Source organism: Xenopus laevis, chromosome 2L, assembly GCF_017654675.1.
Source record: "Xenopus laevis strain J_2021 chromosome 2L, Xenopus_laevis_v10.1, whole genome shotgun sequence".
NCBI lineage: Eukaryota > Metazoa > Chordata > Amphibia > Anura > Pipidae > Xenopus > Xenopus laevis.
This window is the reverse complement of record NC_054373.1, coordinates 143,795,349-143,820,085: the sequence shown is the minus strand read 5'-3', so window position 1 is coordinate 143,820,085 and position 24,737 is coordinate 143,795,349. Positions and strand designations below refer to the sequence as shown.

Here is a 24,737-nt window from a genome sequence, read left to right as displayed (position 1 = left end):
AATTTAAACAGTGTTTCCTAATCAATTTACTTTCTGATGACTTAAAACAATGTAGAAAAAGCCTTTTATTAGAGAATAAAAAAAATTATTAGGTGGCGGTGCCCTTTAACCCCTCCACACAGCAAAAAAGTGCTAATAATGGTTTAATCCAATTATAGCACAAGGCTGGTAGGTGTTGTGACAGTTGTAGTACAATAACATCTAGAAGAATGTAGGCTGAATATCATTGATTTATCTTTGTTTTTCTCCATGAGATGTGGACACCATCCTCCATGCATTGCTCGGGGCTTTCCTTTTATTGGTGCAAATACAGGGCACTAAAGACATTGCAGCTATAACCCCTGTAAAATGATCTTGATTAATGCCTTATTTTGGTGCCCCTCACAGCTCATTTACATTCAAAAGACAAGAGTAACTTTAATGAATGTGTTTATAATATAGGTGTAAGACTTATGGCACACACAGTATTTTGGCAGCTGATATGTTCATTTTGCCCTCCCCCATAAATACCAAAGTGTGTGTTTTTGTTCCAAAGCCACCTGTCCCTGCTAGTGTGAGTCATAACATGTCAGACTTGTGCCTACCCGTGATACCCCTCTTTTTGGTTCAAGAAATGGCCTGAGCTTGTGGAATGACATGCAATAAGGGACATCCACGTGTTATCCCTTCAAGGAACAGTTCAGTGTAAAAATAAAAACTAGGTAAATAGGCTGTGCAAAATAAAAAATGTTTCTAATATAGTTAGTTAGCCAAAAATGTAATGTAAGGCTGGAGTGACTGGATGTCTGACATAACAGCCAGAACATTACTTCCTGCTTTTCAGCTCTCCAACTCTTAGTTAGTCAGCGGCTTGAAGGGGAGCCACATGGGACATAACTGCTTAGTGAGTTTGCAATTGATCCTTAGCATTCAGCTCAGATTCAAAGGCAAACAGTTATGACCCATGTGCCCCCTCAAGTCACTGATTGGTTACTGACTGGTAACCAATCAGTGGAAACCAAGGAAGTTGCAAAGCAGGAAGTAGTGTTCTGACTATTATGTTAGACATCAAGTCACTCCAGCCTTTATACATTACATTTTGCCTAACTAACAATATCAGATACATTTTTTATTTTGCATGGGCTATCTATTTACCCAGTTTTTGTTTTCATACTGAACAATTCCTTTAAAGGGGTTGTTCACCTTCCTTTTTAGATCAGCTATTTTTATCTAGTACACCCAAAAGGGGTAGTTCAACTTTCAAACACTTTTTTCAATTCAGATGGTTTCATATAGTTCACCAGAATAAAGACTTTTTTTTCAATTACTTTCTTATGTCTTTCTGAAGCAGCTTGGGGGGGGGGGGGGTGACAGACACTGTAATCTATTCAAAATTGATGCATAACTTGATACATTAAAATATATTTGTATTGATTTTCCAAAGAGAAAAAAGGCAAACATTACATTTGAGAGAAAAAGCTAAGTTAATTTGGACTCTGGCTGACAATGTAAGCTGGAGAGCTGCAGAATAAAAAGCTAAATAACTCAAAAAACACAAATAATAAATGAAAACAAACTGTAGATTGTCTCAGAATATAACTCTCAGTCTATATCATACAAAAGTTAGTTTAAAGATGACTCACCCCTTTAAGGTACAGAGATCTAAATTATGGAAAGATCCCAGGTCCCCCAGGTCCCTAGCATTCTGGATAACAGGTCCCATACCTGTATACTCAATACCAAAAACATCTTCTGGTTGATGCAACTCTTGCTCCAACCGCTGTATACTCATATAGGGCCAACAATTTGATTAAAGCCCGATATTGTCCCCCTTAGACGCGTATATCCAATCTCACCAAACAAGACGATCTTATAGTACATGGCCACCTTAGGGTTCTTAGAAGCATTTTACAAAGGAAATCTGCACTAGGGCATTACATTGCCAGCAGATTGTTGAACATACTGGTTTGAGTAATTATTGGCATTTGTGAGGCTTTGGGGTATTTTGGTCTGGGTGTTCACCACTCAGAATCCAAATGATTCCATTTCATTTGATGTCTGGACAACTAATAAATCATTAATGAACCTAAAATTTAAATGGGATCAATGAGCAGGGTCACCCTGATTTATTCATCTCTATGCCATTTGCACTCTGCATTCTCTTTTGTGCACTTAGTGTAGGATTAAATACCTAATAGAAATCTGGGGGTTGCAGCAGTAGCTCAAGTTTCACTGATTGTATTTCCCTTTTTCAAATGTGTATTATTACAGAGCTTATTTAGACAATTATGTCACTTATTCTTCTTTTATCATGGCCTAGAACTACTAGCCAAGAAATCATGTTTATAGTAGATCCCACCCAATTTAATCCTGAACCCTTCATAGATCAGTGGGAATCAATGGGAAGGATCCAGATACTGTATTGTTAGTAAGATCTAGCATATAACGAGATCTGATAGTGAGTAAAATCAAATGAAAAAGAATGGAACATTGAATTATATTAAAGCAGCAGTGGGACTATTGTGTTTTTATACATACAGTTTCCCTTAGGACACTTTGAGCCAGTTTATTTTGTCTGAGCAAATGCTATTTTGTAAGATGCTGAAAGATATGACTCTGTATGCAGTTGTAGCTTACAGAATTATAAAGGACAAAATGCTTTTGGTGGACTGCAATTTTATATGGCCTTTATTTAATAATACAATTAACACAAAGATGCACATGGATTGCTTACAACTGAAAAAAATCATGCAGTTAAGCTAAAATACACAATTCTTTGTTTAGTGCCATGTGGATGAGCAGGTTGCCCAGTGTATTTCTATCTGATACATCAGAGCCCAGAGAAGAGAGCTTGATGCAGCCACTCCTGAGCTTGAGGCAGACAAGCGAGGTGAGCTCTCACAATGTCAGCAATTACGTTGGGGAAAGACTCACCATTAATTACTGAACAACCAACTATTATTTACTACTCACAGCCTCTTTCATGGACAGCTCCGACCATAGAACAATTTATCAAAGGTCAAATATGGAATTGTTCAGGTTTCCTGCAAAATTCCTAGCCACTCAATCTTTGATGGACTTTTGAGTGAATCAATCAAATTAGTATATTGATTTGGTTAAATCAATAGGCAAATTGGATCTTTCAGTCAAAGTGTATATTTTACTTATATTCCACATTGTCTTAATCTTACAGGGATTTTATATTTCAGGCCTCTCAAATGAACAAATTGTCCGAGGTACCAACTCCAAGGTACCAACAGTTCTGCACCAACTTCTCCCTATGCTTGTATTATTTAATTATTTTTATACAGCGCTAAGATATTTCACAGCACTGTACAATAGAAGGGCGTATCCATCAAATATACAAATTTCATGCAAATCCTCACTAATACAGGTAGGGTTGCCACCTTTTCTGGAAAAAAATACCGGCCTTCCTATATATTTACCTTTTGTCTCGATTAATAACATTGGGATCAGTCATCATTTTTACCGGCCAGGCAAGTAAAATATCGGTCAGGTGGCAACCCTAAATACAGGAGGAAAAGTGCATCTTACTCATACTGTGTTTGGACCATACTGCTCTGCAGTGTCTCAGGTGACATATAGGGGAACACTACACTTTTAATGGGCCCAGATTTAGATTTACTCTATATGTATTTGTATGCGTATGTATGTTGGGGGGAAAAAAGCACTTTTTTATAGGAACGTATCTGTAATCTTCAGGAATTACAATGCATAATGCAAATAAGCTTTATTTCTGGCAAATAGCTATGCCTTTAATATGTATCTTTTTAATTATCTGTGTGTGTTGTCAGCAAAACAGCTTTCATACTCTTTAATTTTGGCTTATTGCACAGCTATCAGATTGTGTGAATTCTCCCAGATGTGCACACATTGTGTATTCCCCCATAGCAATATCCTCTGTATCTGCCTACACCACAGACACAAGTAAGGTAAATATGGAGAAATGCCAAAGTTGATTAAGGTTCTCCTCCACTTTGCATGTTGTGTTCTTTTCTGCCTTTACAAGCACTTGCGGGTATGCAATTATGATGTTGGCAGCAGGAGGAATTTAGGGAATCTGTGGCATTGCCTAGGGCTCCAGCCATTCAAAATGAAGTGGGGAGGAGCAGAGATGGTTTGAGAATAATGCTTTTGTTATGTGGGACACCCACCCTGAACATGAATCCAGCTGCAGCATGTTTCAAAAGGCAAATGTGTGAACTTGAATGGCTTACTGTCATTCATATTTGAAAATGGCCTTTTAGAATTAAACTACAATAAAAAAATATATTTCTGAACAGTCTTGGTGGTGCACGTAATGCGGTATAAAAAAATTCTTTCTTAAATGCCATTGCCCATTTTTTTGATCCACTCTATAAACTGCTGTAAATGATACTCAGAATTCCTGAGTTTCATTAAAGGCAGCCGTTAGAATTGATACAATAGTTGCTAATATTTCACAGATGCTGCTGAGAAATGTGTCAACTAATGTAGTAAATAGTAACAGTTCAGATTCTTTACCTGGATCACTGAGCTGCCAGAATGAAACACCAGAGACAGGAACAGTAATGTTTAAATTTGGAAAAACAGATACAAATAAAGAATGGAAACCAAATGGGAAAAGTATTTATTTATGGTGAACAATCTGAAAACAAATTAACCTAAAAAAAAGTGTTTGGAAGGTGAACAATCCCTTTAAAATGCTAGGACAGCCCCATTCACCTCCTAACCTACAAACCCTTGGCTGTCAGAAATATTTTTTACTAATGGTATGTGGAGGCTTTTCCCTTCCCCAAAAGTTACATATTTATGAACTTTCAGGTTATTGGCTGTCTGTGAATGACTGAGTAGTTTATTCAGTATGATTCAATGATATTTGGACTAAGGCGTATTTATAATGTGGCATAATATTTTCAAATTTTCCTGTATAAATATTTCTCAAATATAAATATCTCTGGATTATGATCTTGTGCATGAAAATGAGGTCAGTTTGGGAAGACTCTCCACAGTTGTGCGAGATACTGTCCAGTGGTTCAGGTGAAAGTAATATTTCACTGAAACTAACAGGCTTGGTACATGTTACTGCTGGGTCAGAGAATGGGTCTGTACAGTTCTATTAGCTTCCCAAACCCTAATTCCTGTCTGCGCCTCTCCAGGGTCCACTAGACTAGTGAGATTAATACTCGGCTCCCTCCTTTTTTGGTAAAGCTCCCCAGTGAGTTATTTGGAGAGAATTCCAGTTTATTTTTACCCGTCTCTCTATCTTTGAACATCTCCCTGCCCCTCTCTTCTGTGGACTGATCCATTAACCATTTGACTGCCTGAGTGGCTGTAACACAGGTTTTATTAGATCCTTTAGCAAAAGCACAAAAAGAGAGGTTCAGTGACCCTAAAGGAAGATGGAAATAATCAAAAATACAGCAAAGTTATATGACATTTTTTTCTTTGTAATAAAACATTATATAAAATTAAAAAACTAAAGCAAATGGCATATTTTTCATTCACAAAATATAAAATGGCATACCAATACCTTATGAGTTCGCATCCCTAAACAAATTCAGCTTTTTAATGCACATTTTTTAGGAATAAACCTGTTGTATTATTCATGCAGTTTGCAAGCCCAGGCCTATTTGTTTATCTTTGCCTGATTTAGCCACCATGTTGGTGGGTCTATGCAGATTCATCATACCAGTCCAGTCCCTGTACAATAGGATTTTAATGTCAGCTTGACTGATACTGGGCCACAAAAAATATTGGTTGGGTTGACTGTCAGTCTGATCCAGCAGGTGTGAAAGTGGTTGTTGGTGGAGATAGCTCTGTTAATCTGATCATGGGAAAGGATTTTTCCCCCCTTAGATCCCTGAAATTTTCACAGTAACTTTCAGAAATAGCCTGCAATTTCTGCTATTCAAGCAAAAAACGGGACCCTGAAATGGGTTTGGCAGTTTTTGTTTAATATGTAATTTTTATAAAATACCTGTTAGGAAAATGACCTACCAGTAGTTAGTTATAATATAGCAGCAACATAATGTCGATTAAATAGATGGATACAGTTACAGACTGGTGCAAACACTACTCATTACAGCCAGGTTTTGTAACCTTGGGTCCCCAGATGATTCTGTACTACAACTCGTATACAGTACAACATATATACATATACAGTTCACCTTTAAGTTAACTTTAACTATGTTATGTAATGACTAATTCTAAACAACTTTTTAATTGGTTTTCATCTTTTCTTTTTTTATAGTTTTTGAATTATTTGCCTTCTTCTGATTCTTTCCAGTTTTCAAATAGGGGTCACTGACCCCATCTATAAAACAAATGCTCTGTACAAATGTATTGTTATTGACACTGTTCATTACTCATCTTGTTATTCAGGCCCTCTCCTATTTATATTCCAGTCTATTATACAAAACAGTGCATAGTTGCTAGAATAATTTGGACCTTAGCAACCAGATTGCAGAAACTGCAGACCAGAAAGCTGTGGAATAAAATGCTAAATATCTTAAAACATATAATAATGGACGAGGAGAGGAAAAGCACATTAATGTTGGGTGCCTAGAGATACTTAAGATCTAAATTCAGCCCAGCACTAACCACTTTCCCAAGCACTGCTTCTCTCTCTGCCTCCTTTAAGGCCCCTGTGCTGCCGAGGTCATGTGGCTGGCATTTCTTTCAGTTACCAATTTTTATACCAACAAGGTAGTATATAGTTGTGGCTTAATCAGTAAGTCTGGGAACACACACATATTTATATTTAATAATAAATACCAAATATAGGGCTGAAACTGCATATGACACTGTAGGATGCTTTTTTTGCATCTTTACAGCAATGCCATTTTCATTTTAGGCAGACATCTCACCATTATACACATTATACCAGAGATGCACTGAAAACACTATTTGGAATTCAGCCAAATCCCCAAATCCTTCATGAAAGATTCGGCCGAATCCAAATATTAATTTGCATATGCAAATTGGGGGCAGGAAAGGAAAAAGTGGAAAAAAATCTTCTTTTGTGATCAAAAGTCATGTAATTTCCCTACCCACCCCTAATTTACAAATGCTACCGCCGGCCCAGACGTGGTAGCGCCTTCTGTCCTCCCCTTCCCCCGCCCATATCGCTTGAGGAAGGCGCAATATGCACGAAGCCGGAATGTTCCGGCATCCCCACATTATGCGGAAATATACTGTATTTGCTGTTCTCCTTAGAAGTTCTGAATCTGGATGCTTTTGTGACTGACATCTGAACTCACTGCAGTTGCCACTCTCTTTGTGTTCCTTCCTCCCTGCACAGCTTTGAGCTCGGCACTGTACAATCCGCATTATGCTGACACTGGGCAGACCCTTGAGTCCAAATGGCAGCAAATTTCCTCTCTATGGATTAGATTTAACTCCCTTAAGCAGATGTTGTCCTCCACCTGTGCTGGAAATTTGACCCTGCTGGTTTCCAAGAGCATTTATCTTGCAGTACCCTATGCCTCGGATATAATGAAAGCATGTGCAAAGTATTGTGCATCAGACACAAGCATAGCCCTGGGATCAGTGCATCATCTCACACTGAATAACATAACCTGCATGACTGCAGCACGAGATGTTCCCATTTGTAGTATGAGGTCACAAGCTGAGACCTAGCAGAATACTGACATCACTGGATGGTAAGGTCCCCCTCCTCTTTCTGACTGGCAGTGTGACATCCATGTCCTGTAAGTGGGTATTGATGCCATAGATGAAACTGACTCAGCTGCTGTGCTTTCTGTTTCTTTCCACCTCCCACTCCACCTCCCTGCTCTGTCTATAGTCCTGGAGCACAAGGGGGCTTGTCACTGTGTGAATGCTGCACTCCGCCTGGTCAACACCACCTCACTCCGTGTCCTCACTTTCCCATGTTTGCATGACAGCAGGCGAGGCTTGGGGCTGATCTAGTGAATGACCTTGCACAAGGCTCATTAGAAGGGAAGCCCTACACTGTTTTCCTCTAGCTCTCCACCCACAGGAGAGACTGCAGAATGCCTGCGGAACTGGGTGCTCCCCTCTGCTTCTCCTGCCTGCTACTGCTTTCTTCAATTAGGATCCAAGCCTTCAATCTGGATGTCACCAACACACTGACCAAGGATGGGGAAAAGGGCAGCTTATTTGGCTTCTCAGTGGCCCTTCACAAGCAACTGAATCCTGACCCTATGAGCTGGTGAGTGCAATAACATAGTGTTCCCAGGGCAGACCCTGGCTTCCAGCACAGGTGGAGGGCAACATCTGGGAAGAAAGATTTAAATCTACCACCTTAGCGGGAGAAATGTGCTGCCTCTGAGACTCTGGGTGTTAGCATGCTACTGATTGTAAAATGCTGGGATCAAACAGTGCAGGGAGGAGGGTGGGAACGTCAGTGAGTCCACATGAGAGCGTCAGTCAGAAAGTCAGAAAAAGATGCAAGTTCTGTGGGTACCTGGGTCTGAGGGTGCAGGGCTGAGTGCCTGGGTGCATCCTAAACTCATTTATTATCAGCACTGGTACAATCTGCACCTGGCAGTAACCCATAGCAATCAATTATTAGTTGTTTTAGCCATCTGCAGGTTGAATAATGAAAGCAAAAATGTGACTAGTTACCATGGTTTACTGCCCAGGTACACATTCTCCCAGTGTTGTTAAATGACCCCTTTATGTACTGCCTGAGTATACCTGAGTATACCTGAGTACTTCATATGCCTGACAAAGAATGTGTATGTATTTAAATTAATATGCTTGAGTCTGCATTTGTGTCTGTGGCATTTGTGTCTGTGTGTGCCTGCCTGAGTATGTCTGATTCTCTGTGTGTATGTATTTAGTTAGGGACTGCCTAAAGTTGCTCATACATGGTCTGACAACATATGATCCATATCTATAAGGTCAGTGGATCATACAAACAGATACTGTACAAGGGGCCATACATGTGCATTACCACCTTTACATTGTTTCATTTGTCAGGGCAATTGCCCAAATGATCAGAACAGCAGGAACTGAAGAGTACAGCTCTTACAAAACTCCTTTTTTTGACAATCAACAGAAATAAAACAGGGTTGATAATCCTAGTAGATGCATATTCATGAAATATACTTCTAGCATATTCTCTGCATACGTTTCTGTTTCTTTCCACCTCCCACTCCACCTCCCTGCTCTGTCTATAGTCCTGGAGCACAAGGGGGCTTGTCACTGTGTGAATGCTGCACTCCGCCTGGTCAACACCACCTCACTCCGTGTCCTCACTTTCCCATGTTTGCATGACAGCAGGCGAGGCTTGGGGCTGATCTAGTGAATGACCTTGCAGTATCTTCTCCACCATGTGCTACAGGCGGGACTACAGGGCAGCCATCAGGGGGGGACAGGGGGGAGAGTTGTAGGGGGCCCCGAGGGTAAGGGGGGCCCGGTCACGCCGCACTTTCTTGATTAGCCGGGCCCCCTGCTTTCTGAGAGCTGCTGACTTCGGGAAGGCGGGGCGGGAGCACAAAGGGAGGTATCTTCTGTCCATTACTTCCTTATTGGTCACTGAGTTTAAGTCCCAGGTGAGCTGCTCAGGGATTGGATAGCTGAGGTTTGAACTTCTCCTCCAGCTCATCCAATCACCATGCAGCTTTACCAGGACTTGAAATTCTGTGACCAATAATGGAAGAAAATGCTGTCACTGGAAGAAGATGCAGCCACCTGTGCTCCCCTCCTCCCTTTAAGGTCCCTGTTGTGTGGTGGGGCCCTGGGCACCAATTTTTTTTAAAACTTCTGGGGGGGGCAAGATTTTTTACATGGACGTTTAAGGGGGGCCCTGGTCACCGATTTTCTTATAACGTGGGGGGGGGGTCCTAGCCACCAATATTTTTTAATGGGGGGCCCTGACCACAAATGTTTTTTTTTTTAATGGGGGGGCCTGACACAAATGTTTTTTTTCAATGGGGGGGCCCTGACCAGCAATATTTTTTTATTAACATGTGGGAACCATAGCCACCAATGTTTTTTTTAAGTGTGTGGTGGGGGGTGGACCTGTGGGGTGGGGAGGGTGGACCTGTAGGTGGGGCTTGTGGTGGGTGCAGCCCTGGGGGCCCAGGAATTTTTTTAGTATGGGGCCCTGCGGGATTTCTGATGGCGGCCCTGCGGGACTATATGTGAAACTGCCATGTGTTGTGAATGGAAACGGTATATATTTTCTACTGACATTGTGCATGGAATTGGTACAACATTTTTTCTGCTATGTGTCCAGGACATAATATTCAAAATATGTTAATGAAAAATGTATTCCCTAAGTTAAAAGGGACTTTAAAATGATGGGAGGCCCATGTAATTTGCTACACCACTCAGTATTGTACAAGGAAACTGTCCTATAGTTGTCCTGCAATCTGTTCATGTGGCATTATGCATGGCATTGGCACTACTTTTATTATGCCACATGATATAACAGTTCTGGGGGGTTATACATCATGGTAACACTGTTTGTTCTACATGGAGAACCTGTGTGCTAACTAAGGTTGTCATCTTTTAACTTAAATAAAACTGGCCTGGGGTCAGGGAGTGGGTGGTGATGTCATATGTGCTGGGTGATGACATCACCGGGCAGGGATATGGGCGGAGTGGTGGGTAAATGGGTAGGCAGGTGGGAGAAATTGGCAGGGAATTGGCGGGCATTTCCATATAAGGGGTAACTGTCAGCAGAGATGTTCAGGGAAGGGAGGGATTTATAAGATGTTCCAAATATACTGGCAATTACATTGCTGCTGAATTTGTATTTCCAACCCTAGCTGGTGCTTTTTCGGCTGGACCGCTCAAATACTGGCAGGATGGCAACCATAGTGCCAAATGACTATGAAACCAAAGACCTTAACTAGCCTGCCCAAACTAAGAATCCCACATGACTTCACTAGAGGTTTTATAGAATTAACTCTCATCCTGTTTCTTATTGCTTATTTTCATCTGCATCTGATGGTCAGTATACTTCTATGAAAATTTTTTTGCGATTTTGAGCCAGATTTACTTTCATTGGGAAAATGTATCTCCCAGTTCAATTTCTAATTCCCCTATAGACTTCAATTGAGTTTTCCACCTTTTTTTCTGTGTAGCTCTCAGCTGAAATTGTGACCTCGGTGTCAAGGGCACTGGCAATACTGTAGTACTTCAACAAGAGTTGAGCGCTATAGTTGAAACTTCTCTGGTTTTGTGGGGTATATGTTAGTGAAAGCTGCTTTTAGTGTTGTATTTGTTTAGATGCTTTACTGCATTAGTATATTTCTTTTCAATAGCATAGCCTCCATTCTGGTCACTATAGTGCTCATGCAGATTTGCTGAGTCTTTGCTCAGGGCAGAAAATGGAAGAAATACTTTGGCATGCAATTCCAGATCTCTTGCACTTGCCATGTGGTCCAGTGCCAATCAGATATACAGTACTGTAACTTCTGTCTGCCCCATAAATACGTGTTACTGAAGCTAGTTTTATAAGTGCAAATCAAAGGAGCAAAGGCACAGGTTACATAGCAGATAAGCTCTAAAGAATAAAATGGTGTTCTACAGAGTTCCTGTATCTGCTATTTAACCTGTGCCATTTAGCCCTATTTCAGTTGCCTCCATTGCTACACAACAGCTTGTTTGCATAAACTATAGTCTTTCTGAAGCACTTATCAGTGCATGGCAACAGTACATTCTATTTTAATTACTTTAAAACACTTTAATTTTTTTATTTAACACAAATTTCTAAAATTCGTGATACAACTTATACCAATTTTAAGTTTAGATTCATTAACTCCATTTTGCTGGGGTTAAAAATGCCAGAATGTGAAAACTTTGCTTTGCTCCAACTTTTTGACATAAAAATTTTTTTTGGAGAGAACTATACAATTTAAAGTGCTGACAATTGTGAATGTGGCATTTAATGATTGCCTGGTGCAAACGTTTCGCTCAAATTTAACTCCACATTTGCCCTGTCTCCACTTTTGTGAATTCCCCCGTGAGAGTTGCAAAATTAAAAAGATAGATATGTTAAAAACCACTAAATAGAAAAGAGAAATTGCAAATTGTTAGAAAACTTTGGGCATACTAAAATATTAATTTTACCAGTAATCAATACCGGCATTGTTCTAGGCTGTTATCATTAATATCATTTCATTTTATAACACCAACATATTTCACGTATGGACTGCAATGAGAAGAAGGCCCTGCACTGGATTACCTAGTGCAACTTTTGTGGTCATCCATTTCTGCAAATAAATCTCTCTTATTGACAGCCAGTTTATTAGAAGCTGCTGTGAGCTTGCTGCTCCTGCCCATTAATGTTTTACCTGCAGCCACTGTCTGATTGAAAAAAGTTGGTATCCTGGGATTTCAGTGTTAACCAAAGTGGAAATTCTATTGAGTAATGGAAGAAATTCAGTCTTATTCATGTAAATAAACCCAAAGATAGTGGATGGCTCTCTTACAGCTATCATTGTTTAAAAGCAAACAGTAGTACGTGTAATATGCATTAATACAATGGAGTGTAGTCTGCAATTATCCATTTGGCTCTTTAAAATGTATCAAATATGCAAATAGGGAGAGAGTAAAACAAAGCATTAGTTTGCGCTACGTCAGGCTGTTGCCTAGCTCAATATCACAGAGAAGCTAGGAATTACAGTTTTTATACAGCATGATATCTCAGGTTTACCACGGCATCTTCTGGGACTTCACAGTCATTGCTTTACTGTATTGGGTCCTGACAAGATCCCCACTAGTAGTGTCTGAACACATCCTGCGATGATATGTTACTATATGTACACTCCATTAAATATTTTTTGCATTTGTCTGGCTTTGGCAGTATGAAGTCCTACAAAATTGCTCAAAATTGTCAGCTCTACCTAATGGTCTGTGCCACCTGTGAGCTTCCACAGATCACACTGTAAGGGACAGGCACAAATGACCAATTCCTCCATGTTTTCCTGCTCTGCATTTTTGTCACCCATAAAAACTAAATATAAGCATAGCCATGCTGTTGCCCAAAATAACCTTCTCTTAAAGCCACCCACATTATGTTCTGCTGTACTGTCTTCCCTTGTATTTGTATCGATAAATACATTATGCGATTTCTAGCGATGAGCTCATTTTTTATCCAGCCATGAACAAAAAATTCACAGAGACAAAAAAGTCGCCATAAGAAAAAACGGCCATTGACATTAATGCATTTGGACAAAAACGTCGCACAGAGAAAAACGCACATTGACTTAAGTGCATTTGGACAAAAAAGTCGCAGAGACAAAAGAATTTGCCACAAGAAAAAACTCCCATTGACTTTAATGCACTTTGTGTAAGCCAAGAATTTGAGACAACCAAATCACATTTTGTGTGTGTATGCAGATCCTGTCCAATAATATTGCCTAGAGCTTCCCAGAGATCCAGTCATTCAACCCAGGCGCTGAACCATTGGAGCTATTTAAAGTGTTTCTTGTAGGTATTCTCTAAATTACATATATTCCGAATTATTCAGTTTAAGCCTGGCTGCTGTCCAACATTTGTTTGAGATCCCTTTTCTAACAGGGTTAGAAATGCATGATATATTGTTATAGCCATCATCTTGCTTTACTGTTCCATTTGCAGTTACTCCAAACATGAAACAGTTTAGCTTACACCATTTTTTATCTTTAAGCCCAGCAGCGTAACTAGAGGGGGACGGGCCCTGGCGTGGGACGTGCAGCTGGGCCCCGTCCCCCTCCGTACACCCGGAAACGGCTGCATTTACAGCCCCATTAGGTAAAAACACAGTGGTGCGCGAGCTGCCGGGGGGCCCTGAGGGGGTGTGGGCCCTGGCCCAATCGCACCCCCTGCTCCCCCGGTAGTTACGCCACTGTTTAAGCCTAAAAATGCTTTATCATCCATAGCTTTCAAATTTTAATTCATCACAAGGCAGTCTATACCAGCATAAATCATTTTAAAACTCCAGGTAAAATGTTAATCTTCCTTATGAATATTATGTATGAAGTGACACCCCTCTGCATGCTTTATTTCCTTGTTTGGGATGCTCAGGGTATATAATTATAATGTTGGACTTCAAGATTAGATTCTTTTTTGACCATGCAATATACTCCGTTTCTTTTGGCTGAACCGTATTGCAACTGCTGGAATAACGCAGGAGAAATGTGAAACTGTTACATTTCACTAGTCGTAGTTTAGGTAATGGACTATAGAGTCACTATGCGTAAGGAGATCAATTATCCAGTGTCAGACTGACCCACTGGATACCAGAAAACTCCCAGTTGACCCAGGTGTTGGTTGGCCCTCCTGCTCACCCAACTATTTGCCTTGTATGCCTATACCATGGTCATTCTCAGGGACATCTTTATAGGGCCGCCATCAGGGGTGCCAGTGGGTACTCTTGTACCGAGCCCAGGCCTAAATGGGGGAATGGCTGCGCTGCACTTTTCAAAATAGCCAGGACCTTCTTGACAGCGCCGAAGCTGTGCCTCACCTACCAAAGTCCCAAACCACGGAAACAAAAAAAAAAAAATTTAAAAAAGGCCTTGGAGCATGGAAGGGGGCAAAAGTGACATAGGGCAGATCTGCTTGTGACATCATGTCATTATGCTAAATACAGCACTGGCCATTCCCCATTTCTAAATAATAACAAAGAGAAGATATGGAAGGAAAGATATGTGATAATACATATATGTAGTGATGGGTAAATCTGTCCTGTTTCGCCTGCCGAAAAATTTGTGAAACAATGAAAAAATTTGTGAAATAGTGAAAAATTCACAAAATGCATTTATGTCAATGGGCATCAAAGTTATTTTGGCGTGCAACAATTTTCACATGAGCGACAATTTTTACACATGCAACTTTTTTGTCCAAATGCATTAAAGTCAATGGACGTCAAAATTATTTAGAATTTTTGCAGCAGTTCCGCTAAACAATTCGCAGGTTGTGAAATGCGGAAATTCACAGTGAGTCCATGCCTGGCGAATAAATTCACCCAGCACTACATAAATGGCAGATGTCAGCTTAATGAAATATGGACCATGCAAGCTAGAAAGAAAGCTTCTACGAAACATTTACTGTCCATGTATTCTCTAATCATAAATGAGGTATTATGCACAGAAAATCTTATATTAAATGAAAATTGTCATGATATGAAGTACTGAAGGTAGGTATCACTTGGAACACAGGAATATAAACAGAACCAGCAGACGCTGTGGGGCTCATTTATCAACACTGGGCAAATTTGCCCATGGGCAGTTACCTATAGCAACCAATCAGTGATTAGCTTTTTAAAGTCAGCTGCAAGTAGAACAATGAATGCAGCTATTTGATTGGTTGCCATGGGTTACTGCCCATAGGCGAATTTGCCCAGTGTTGATAAATGACCCCCAGTGTTTGCATAAAAGAATCATTTAAGGTCTGGGCGGGGTCCTGACTTTAGACTTATGTCTCAGAATGCATTTTCTGTACAGAAAGAGAATAGCCGTCATGTTCCCCCCTGCTCTACACTGACCGGCACCTCATTGGCCTGTGTGCAGTCACATGGTGCAGATATCAGCATGAAATCGCAAAACAAGGCTGCACCTCGTGTGACCTTAGGAGACCTTGGCCAAGTTATTCAAAACTCACATTTTTATTGTAAGTGTTGGTGGCTCAGCAAAGAACACTTTTGGGGGCTGATTCACTAAATTCGAGTGAAGGATTCGAAGTAAAAAAACTTCGAATTTTGAAGGTTTTTTTGGGCTACTTCGACCATCGAATGGGCTACTTCGACCTTCGACTACGACTTCGAATCGAAGGATTCGAACTAAAAATCGTTGGACTATTCGACCATTCGATAGTCGAAGTACTGTCTCTTTAAAAAAAACTTCGACCCTCTAGTTCGGCAGATAAAAGCTACCGAAGTCAATGTTAGCCTATGGGGAAGGTCCCCATAGGCTTGCCTAAGTTTTTTTGATCGAAGGATATTCCTTCAATCGTTGGATTAAAATCCTTCGATCGTTCCATCGAATTTTTCTGCGCTAAATCCTTTGACTTCGATATTTGAAGTCGGAGGATTTCAATTCCTAGTCGAATATCGAGGGTTAATTAACCCTCGATATTCGACCCATAGTGAATCAGCCCCTTGGTGTCAGATCTACTTTAATATGGTAGAATAGTTTGTTCATCATTTAAATAAGGGGTGGTTTACCTTTACATGAAATTTTAATATGTTATACAAAGGCTGATTCTAGGCAACTCTTTAATTGGTCTTCATGTTTTTTTTTTATAGTTTTGATTTTTCCATCTTCTTTTTCCAGCTTTCAACCCCATCTAAAAAACAAATGCTCTGTAAGGCTACACATTTATTGTTATTGCTACTTTTTATTGCTCATCTTTCCATTCAGGTCTCTCCTATTCATTCCTGTCTCTTATTCAAATCAGCGCATGGTTGCTAGTGTAATATAATAATTCTAGCAACCAGATTGCTGAAACTGAAAACTGGAGAGCTGCTGTATAAAAAGCTAAATAATGCAAAAACGACAAATAATACAAAATGACTCTACGTCATACTAAAAGTTGACTCAAATGTGAACAACCCCTTTAAGTTTATTGGACTTTTGACCTTTCTGTCTATTTGACAATGTTTGTCTGCTGCCTGTCTTGTTCTGTCCTGACCTCCGAATTAAACTGTTGCCTTACATTTCTGGTAGCATTCTATTTAGAATTTGGACAGGTCTCCAGTACCTCAATCCTTCTCGGTCTTTATATCTTTCCTCTGATGCCCTTGCTGGCCTGTGGTCTGCAATATATTTTTTCAGGAACCATAATATAAGACTAGTGATATACAAAATCCTTATTAAAAGCCAATTTCCCACAGTTATATACTTCTGATTTACTTGGCCGTGGACGCAGCAGGGTTAATAAAGAGTTGATAGCTAATTGCTGTTATATACTATATATGGTGAGGAATGACAAGTGTGTTCTGGTATAGCAGTCATATTCTCTGGTGGTGGCAGTACTGCTGTGTTATATTAAACTGTATGATTGGAATGAATCAATACATAAGCATCATTATACATATAAATAATCTCACATTCCCAAAGGAAACTCTTTTGCCCAGTGGGGATATAATGTTATATTAATAATGCAAAAGAAGCAAAGTTACTTGTATTTCATGTCAGTTTGTCCTGCTGCTGTTGCATTTTTCCAAGCTGAGCCTTGTGGTGGCTGGTACAGCATTACTTTCTGAAATTCTTTATCCGAATTATGTCTTGAGAACACTACATTTATCATGCGATTAAAATGTCTGTCTGCAACAAGATTGCACAATCTTCTGTTATTTTAACAATCATTTAAAGGCAGTGAGCATTTCTAAGTGTTTCTAAGTGTTATGGTGAGCTGTATTGAAAAATGTATTCCCATGGGTTGATTCCCTATTTAGGAAATCTCTCCAAAAAGAAGCTTCCTAGAAAAGGTACCCTCCATAACCCTCTTCATGGCACGGTACTGGGGTCTGGAGGGATATAGCTTAATTTTTCCAGAGCCCAGCACAGTACTGTGTCAGGTGTGGGCACCCATTGATTCAAGAGCCTCCTGAACAGTAAACTAACCCCTGGGTAGAAGAATGATAGAATAAGCATTGCTGCAAGAGCTGATTTAATTTTAATGGAGCCCTTTGTTCTGCTTTAAAGCGGTTGTTCACCATTGAATTAACTTTTAGTATGATGCAATTTTCGTTTATTATTTGTGGTTTTTGCATTATTTAGCTTTTTATTCAGCAGCTCTCTAGTTTGCAGTTTCAGCAATCTGGTTGCTAGGGTCTGAATTACCCTAACAACCATGCACTGATTTGAATAAGAGACTGGAATATGAATAGGAATAGTAGAGGCCTGAATAGAAAGATGAGCAATTACAAGTATCAATAACAATACATTTGCAGCTAGGGTTGCCACCCGGCCAGTATTTTACCGGCTTAGCCGGTAAAACACCTGCCAAGGCCGGGGCCGGTATTACAAATTTACCGCCAATGTAGCTGCTGGTAAATTTCTAATACCCTTCAAAAAGAGCCCTCAGCCTGCCCCTAATCCCCTGTAATTTACCTTTTCTCCTCAGTCTATGGTGGCCCCATCCCTTTTGACGGCACGACCCACCCCTTTTGACATCATGACCCCGCCCCTTTTGTTCCGCCCCCCCTCCAGCCTGTAAAAAATATAAGAAAAGGTGGCAACCCTATTTGCAGACTTACAGAGCATGTGTAAATGCAAATAATTCAAAAACTGTGCAAAACAAATAATGCTAAGAATATGCCATTCTATAATATACTAAAAGTTAACATAAAGGTGAACCACCAACCATTATTAAACTTTTTGGAGCATCTTGGTCATGGATGTCTCAGGGCAATTCCCCTCTTAGTGACATCATTTTTGAATGCTAGGATATATATAAAGCATTACTGGCTCCATTTAGCTATACTGTACATGTCATTGTACAGTTTCAGTTTTAGCGAAACATCTCCCTGTATTACCAGCCTTTGACTTGCCTTGGCCTAAGGTTGAAGGTAAAGTAATTGCTTGGATCTTTCCCTGTATTGCTGGTGCCCCATATCTAAACTGGTCTGGTTGACTTGTTTTGAGGTTGGGCAGACTGAGATGATATAAATCTAAACAGAATATTATACACTAACATGCCCCATTAAGTATCTGTTCCAACAATCTATTTTAACAGCAGTGCAACACAAAGACAAAAGAGGCAGTGTTTGATTTGTGGGGATGTCAATAAATCATGGCTCTGAATATTGGCAGCCAGGTCTTTCATATGCCCTATGCAATATATGTCTGTGTTTCATGTCTCATTTTCAGGTTAGCACATTTTTTACATCTTTGAGTGTGATTCGGCTATAACAGCCATCTAAGGCTTTAGTCCACCATTTTTGGCCACTTAACGGATTTATGCCCTGATTGGAAATGTCTCTAACACCACTAGTGTGTAAATGTATGCATTTAAACCACCTGTTGTGACCCAACCATTAACTCATAGTACTTCTATTCAGATTAACCAGATTAAACCATGGTCATAATGGTCCCCAGATATTGTTCTAGGAATGCTCGGCCTTCAGTCAGGGCTTTTATATCTAACAAAGTGAAAAAAGCAGACTAAATGATTAGCACTAATTCAGACACATTTTGCATGCACTATTGTATGTATGTAGATATATGTACAGTATGATTCCACAAGCAGTACATCTGGTTTTTATAGCAAAGGCCTCACCCTTCCTTGTTCTCCTTCCTTGTCCTGACTTTTATTTGCCCCTTAAGTTTTTTGGTTTGCTTCCCTTCATTCCACCAGTCCTTCCTGATCTTTACAGTAAACCTTCTCTAATTAACCTTTAATGCTGAACAGGCAAACACAATGAAACATTACAGTTGCAGATGGGGAGTGTCAGACACAGGAGTGAATTTGGTTCATCAATTTAATTAAAATAAGTGAAATAATTTCCAGAAATTCTTCTGGGGGAGCGGCAATGGCACTCCCAGGCTTGAGTCAGACAACACTTTGTGGAATGTGATGTCTTTGTAGACAATAGATGGAGAGCAATTAAAAACTCATTTGCTGTATGAGGTGCCTGAACTTTATTGTTTCCTCATGAGGAAACTTTGGTCGACTTCGGGAAAAGGAATCGCCGCGTGTGATTAGCGCCGGCATTTTTGCATTTTAGCCGGCGCAGAGTGAGGGAAGGCGTTTGGGGAGATTGGTCGCTGCAAAAACAAGTTCGGTTATACTAAAAGTGGAATCTATCTTATTGAAAGAGGGATATGAACAGATAGGCGAGAAATAATTTAATGCTTTGGTGGCACGTTTACAGAGAATCTGGTTTACAACTACAACTCACAGTTTGTTTTCATTCAAAAGTCACAGGGTTGTTAGTTTGATACCCATATGAAGTATGATATGAAACAATCATATCATGGGACAGTACTCAGACGTGTAACTGCACACAAACTTTCTGTGTGCTCCACAATTGTTTGGAAGCAATATTTGCATGCAAGAATGAGCACAAAGCTTGAGCAAACTGTGATTTATAGGGTGTTGCATAATAAAATGCACTATGTTTGCTCAGGAGCAGTAACCCATAGCAGGTAGCTAGTGATGAGCAACATTTTTAAGTGAGTTTTGCTGCATAAACAGCACCCTCCAATGGATAAAAAAAAATGGCTCCCCTCAAAAAAAAAAAAAATAGACTCTGTGTGATTCTCTGTTTGGTTTACTCTGTGCTGCTGTTTGATGCTCTGTGGTTCTGTATCCGGCAGTGTTGTAGAAATGATGGGCTATGTGATATACTGGGGGTCATTTATCAACACTGGCCAAATTTGCCCATGGGCAGTAACCCATGGCAACCAATCAAATTTTTGCATTCATTGTTCTACTTGCAGCTGGCTTTAAAAAGCTAATCACTGATTGGTTGCTATAGGTAACTGCCCATGGGCAAATTTGCCCAGTGTTAATAAATGAGCCACAGTTGTTGGTGAAATGGGAGCTGTGGGATGCATTTTTGCAGAGGGACACTTCAGACTATGTAATAAACTAACCATACTTTATAGACTATTGATGTATACTACACAGCTGAGGGAATGTTGGACTGTTTGATTCATCTTTGGAAACACTGGTAGTTATATATTATATTTAAGGCAAACTGTGGACCATATGTTATTGGGGTTGGGGGGTAATATATGTAGGGATTCACCGAATCCAGGATTCGGCCTTTATCAGCAGTATTCGGATTCACCAAATTTACACAAAAAATTCTCTAAATGCAATACACTGCACAAAATGCAAAATATGCACCAGAAATGAGAAAAGTTAGTCCTTTAGTTTAGTTTCCTCCTGCCAGTCCTACTTCAGTCTCTCAACTGTAGAATGCTTCATATAGGATAAAAAATGAATCAGCGCCTTTGGCAATGGAGTCAAGTGCTTGACTCCGTTGCCAAAGGCGCTGATCCATTTTTTATCCTATAGGATTCAGATTCAGCCTAGTCCTTGTGCCTGGCTGAAACTAATCCGAATCCTAATTTGCATATGCCTTTTTCCATTTTTTCCATTTTTTCCACTTCCTGACCTTAATTTGCATATGCTAATTAGGATTCAGATTCAATTTTGTATTCGGCTGAATCTTTCATGAAGGATTCAGGGATTCGGCCAAATCCCAAATAGTAGATTAGCTGCATTCCTAATCATATGCTATGGGATGCTTTTTTGGAGCAAGCTAGGCTAGAGTCCTGCAGCGGGTTGGGTACCCACAGTTACCTGCAAACAATTAGTATAACCTGCTGGTAGAATTTTCAGATGCGGGTATAGGTACGTGTCTCCGGGTCAACTTGCAGGTATTATCTATATTTGACTAATTTAAACATTTGTAAACATTTGTAAACCAACTTTTGATGATGTCACTTCTGGTTTGTAGCAACAGTATTTCCTGTTTAATGGTGATCAGTGGGACACGGATCAGGTTGCAGATAAGGCAGTTGTGTGTGGGGTAGTGGGTAAAAATCCAGGTTGCGGGTCCAGCTCACAGCCTGCAGTTTGGATCTGGATTTCAAAAATTGCTTCCTCGCAGGACTCTAATTTAGGCCGCACATGTTCCTTTAGGTTGTACTGATAATGACAATGATGGCATTGACTTTTGCAGTAGGAAATTGCACAGGTGCAATGGTTTTATTTCTAATGTTATAAAAACTTGAAACCCTGACTTGATGATACTGCAATGAAACCCTCTTTGGAAGGCATATACACCATTGTTGTAGACTTTTACAGTGGTCAAGGTGTTGGATAAAAGGTAAGAGTGTGAGCTGCTTAACACAGTGGGTTATTTCTCAGTCACAGTCCTGAGATGGTCTTTTAACATCAGGACTATTAGATACGGCTTTTGTACAGATCTTGTTGCTATTTGCCAAATAAGGTAGACCTATTAACTTAGAGAAAAGGAAAGCCCAAACAGATCAGATCCAGCACAAAACAACATTTACTCCTTCCACCTGATTATGATTGAAAGGAAGCGGATTGTGGGTACCCTGCCTTTCTCCGGAGCAGCTGAGTATTTGCAGTAATACCAGTGAATATTGTAAGAGATGATAAATGCTGGCGCTGAGAGACTCCATGAATATTTATAGGGAGAATGGTCATCTCTTCCCAAAGAGATATACCTAATCTAATTTAAGAAAACCAGCAGAGATAATCGCCTCATTACTGGATCAAATGTTAAATCTTTTCCCTGACTACTCACTTAAAGTGGAACCTCACCCAAAATTAATTTTAAGACACTTTCCAATATACATTCATTCATAAAACACGTTAGTGTCATTGCAATAACAATAAACATTTCTTTATCTCATTATTCAGTGCTAATTCTGACTCTGAAACTGTATAGAAGAAGCCTGCTGTCCTTAAGTCTTTAATGTCAACAGTAATTTGCGTGTTTATTTGTAGATCAGCTGGATTCTGCTACAGTGTTTAAAGAGTCACTATCAGCAGTGTAGAGACTAGAATGGGACAGGTAAATATTGCTTTTTACACCAATTACATTTACGGATAATTTTAATTTTAATGCCACTGGTGCTCCAAAGCATTTGTAACTGTAGAATTCTGATGCTCAAGGAAATACTTTGCCTGCAGATTATTGATGAGCTGCATATTTGGTTTAAATGAAATCTTCTTGGGTAATTATTGGCATTTGTAAGACTGTGGGATATTTTGGTCAGTGTGTTCGTGCTCAGTATTCAACTGATTCCATTTTATCTGACGTCTGGACAACTAATAAATAATTCATGATCCTAAAATTAAAAAAGGGATCAATAGGCAGGGTCTGACACGCTGCTTTATTCATCTCTATGCCATCTGTACTCTGCAAAAGGCATTTTCTGTTTCTGACTAACTGTGGGATTAAGGTAAAATAGGCCTTGAGAACAGAATTGTGGCTGGTTTGCTGACCCAACAGAAGAGTATCAGATCAGTAACCCATGTTGCCTTATACCATCAATAAAATTAGAAATAGACTATAATAAAACAAAATTGTCCTCCATCTAATAATCCATCCAGCCCTCTAGTATGCCTACAGGTCACTTTCATAAGCCCAAGAGGTTCATAGAAGCTGGGGCATTGTCATTGCCTCCCATTAACCTTAATTAGGATATTCCAAAATCACTGTTTTTTTTTAATATTAAAAATATAAAAAGATTAGTATAAAATCACAGTCAGGTGGCAACCCTACTCCATTGTGACATTTTAGTCACCATCTGTTAAATTGCCTTGCATGAAATCAGTCAGATGAGCCTCAGAGGAATAAAGAATATTTAGATTTGGGCTGTCCACACTCTTTCCCTTCCACTCTTTCCTCTCAGACAGTGTCTGATTTATGATACTGCTCTAAGTACATATCAAGCACCAATAATAATAATTATTAGTCAAGGCTGTGGTCTCTCTCTCTATGTGTTATTACAGAGCTTAGAGAATTATGTCACTTGTTCTTTTTTTGTCATGACCTCGACCTAGCAGCCACAAAATGATATTTATAGTACATCCCACCCAACTGAATCCTAAACCCTTCCTAAATTAATTTCTATGGGAAGGATACAGATGTTCTATTGGAAGTAAAACCCAGCATTTAATGAGATGCGATCGTGAGTTAAATCAAATCAAAGAAGAATGCAACAGAGATTTATATCAAAGCAACTGTTATGATTCTATATTTTAGACACAAACACAGTTTCCCAGTTTATTTTGTCTGTGCATGGGTGTGCACTGCAGTCTAATCTTATAGCATTCTACACATTTCTGTTGCTTATAAAGGATATAAAGCCTTGAGTAGGCATGAGTGTTTGGTGGACTACAATCTTGTATGGCCTTTATTTAATAATAGAAGTAACGTAAAGACGCACATGGACTGTCTACAACTAAAGGAATAATACACAGTTTAGCAAATGCTTCGTTTATGGGGCACAGGTGATAATGTCAGTAATTACATTGGGAAAGAATCACAGCAAGTTGGGCACTCCCAGTCCCAGACATTTATTGATGTACACCAAGACACAGGAGCAGATTTATCTCCCCCGAATGGGGAGTTCTGCCTGTTTCTTAAAGAATTTACAGCCTTTCAGTGTTTGATGGCATTTTGATTGAATTAATCAAAATAGTCTATTGATTTGATCATACCGGTAATTGATATTTAACAATATCATCATTTGAGGCATTCAATATTTCAGTATTTTCTGTATTGAATATTTTCATCCTCAAAAGAAGCGGAATCTAATAGCAGGCTCAAAATGTTGTTTCCTTAGGAAATCATACGAATACAATCAGTATTTTATTTGGTACATGCCAAAATTGAGGATGTGGAAATGTGGAAAACCAGGAGAGGAAAGCAGAGAACAAGGTGGTAGCAAAAGGGAAAGGGACAAAGGAAACAAAATGTAAAACAGAAAGCACAATAGATAGGGCAGAAGATTTTAGGAAGGCATGTGTAGAAATATTAAGAAAGGGCAATAAACGAGAAGGTGACAGAGAGAGAATAACAGTACCTGCCACCCCCATCCACCTGCAACTCCCTGCCTGCTCCTTTGTCACCATCCACCAACTTAATGCCAGCTTCTCTCCTCATTCACCCCCATCCGCACATTTACTGCCAGTCACCCTATTTGCAGCACTACTTGTTTTCAGAATTGTGCTGATTGATGACATTTTTTGCCAGGTTTCCCCCAGAAAAAAATGGCCACAGTGATGTAACTAGATATGACTGGGCCCCACAGTAAAATATTTTTCAGCTCCAGGTT

General features: G+C 39.7%; 1 protein-coding gene across 4 annotated transcripts in view; it reads left to right on the top strand.

The window, feature by feature from the left end:
• Positions 1 to 24,737, top strand: part of itga7.L (integrin subunit alpha 7 L homeolog) — a 99,421-nt gene that overhangs the window by 7,227 nt on the left and 67,457 nt on the right. For 3 of the 4 annotated variants that reach the window (XM_018247392.2, XM_018247389.2, XM_041582495.1), the window contains exon 1: positions 7,749 to 8,173. The exons of the other annotated variant lie outside the window; for it this stretch is intronic. In XM_018247392.2, coding sequence (XP_018102881.1) covers positions 7,995 to 8,173 — 179 coding nt within the window. In that variant the 5' untranslated portion in view covers positions 7,749 to 7,994. Of the gene's footprint in view, positions 1 to 7,748; positions 8,174 to 24,737 lie in introns of those variants that run through there. 4 annotated transcript variants of the gene reach the window in all.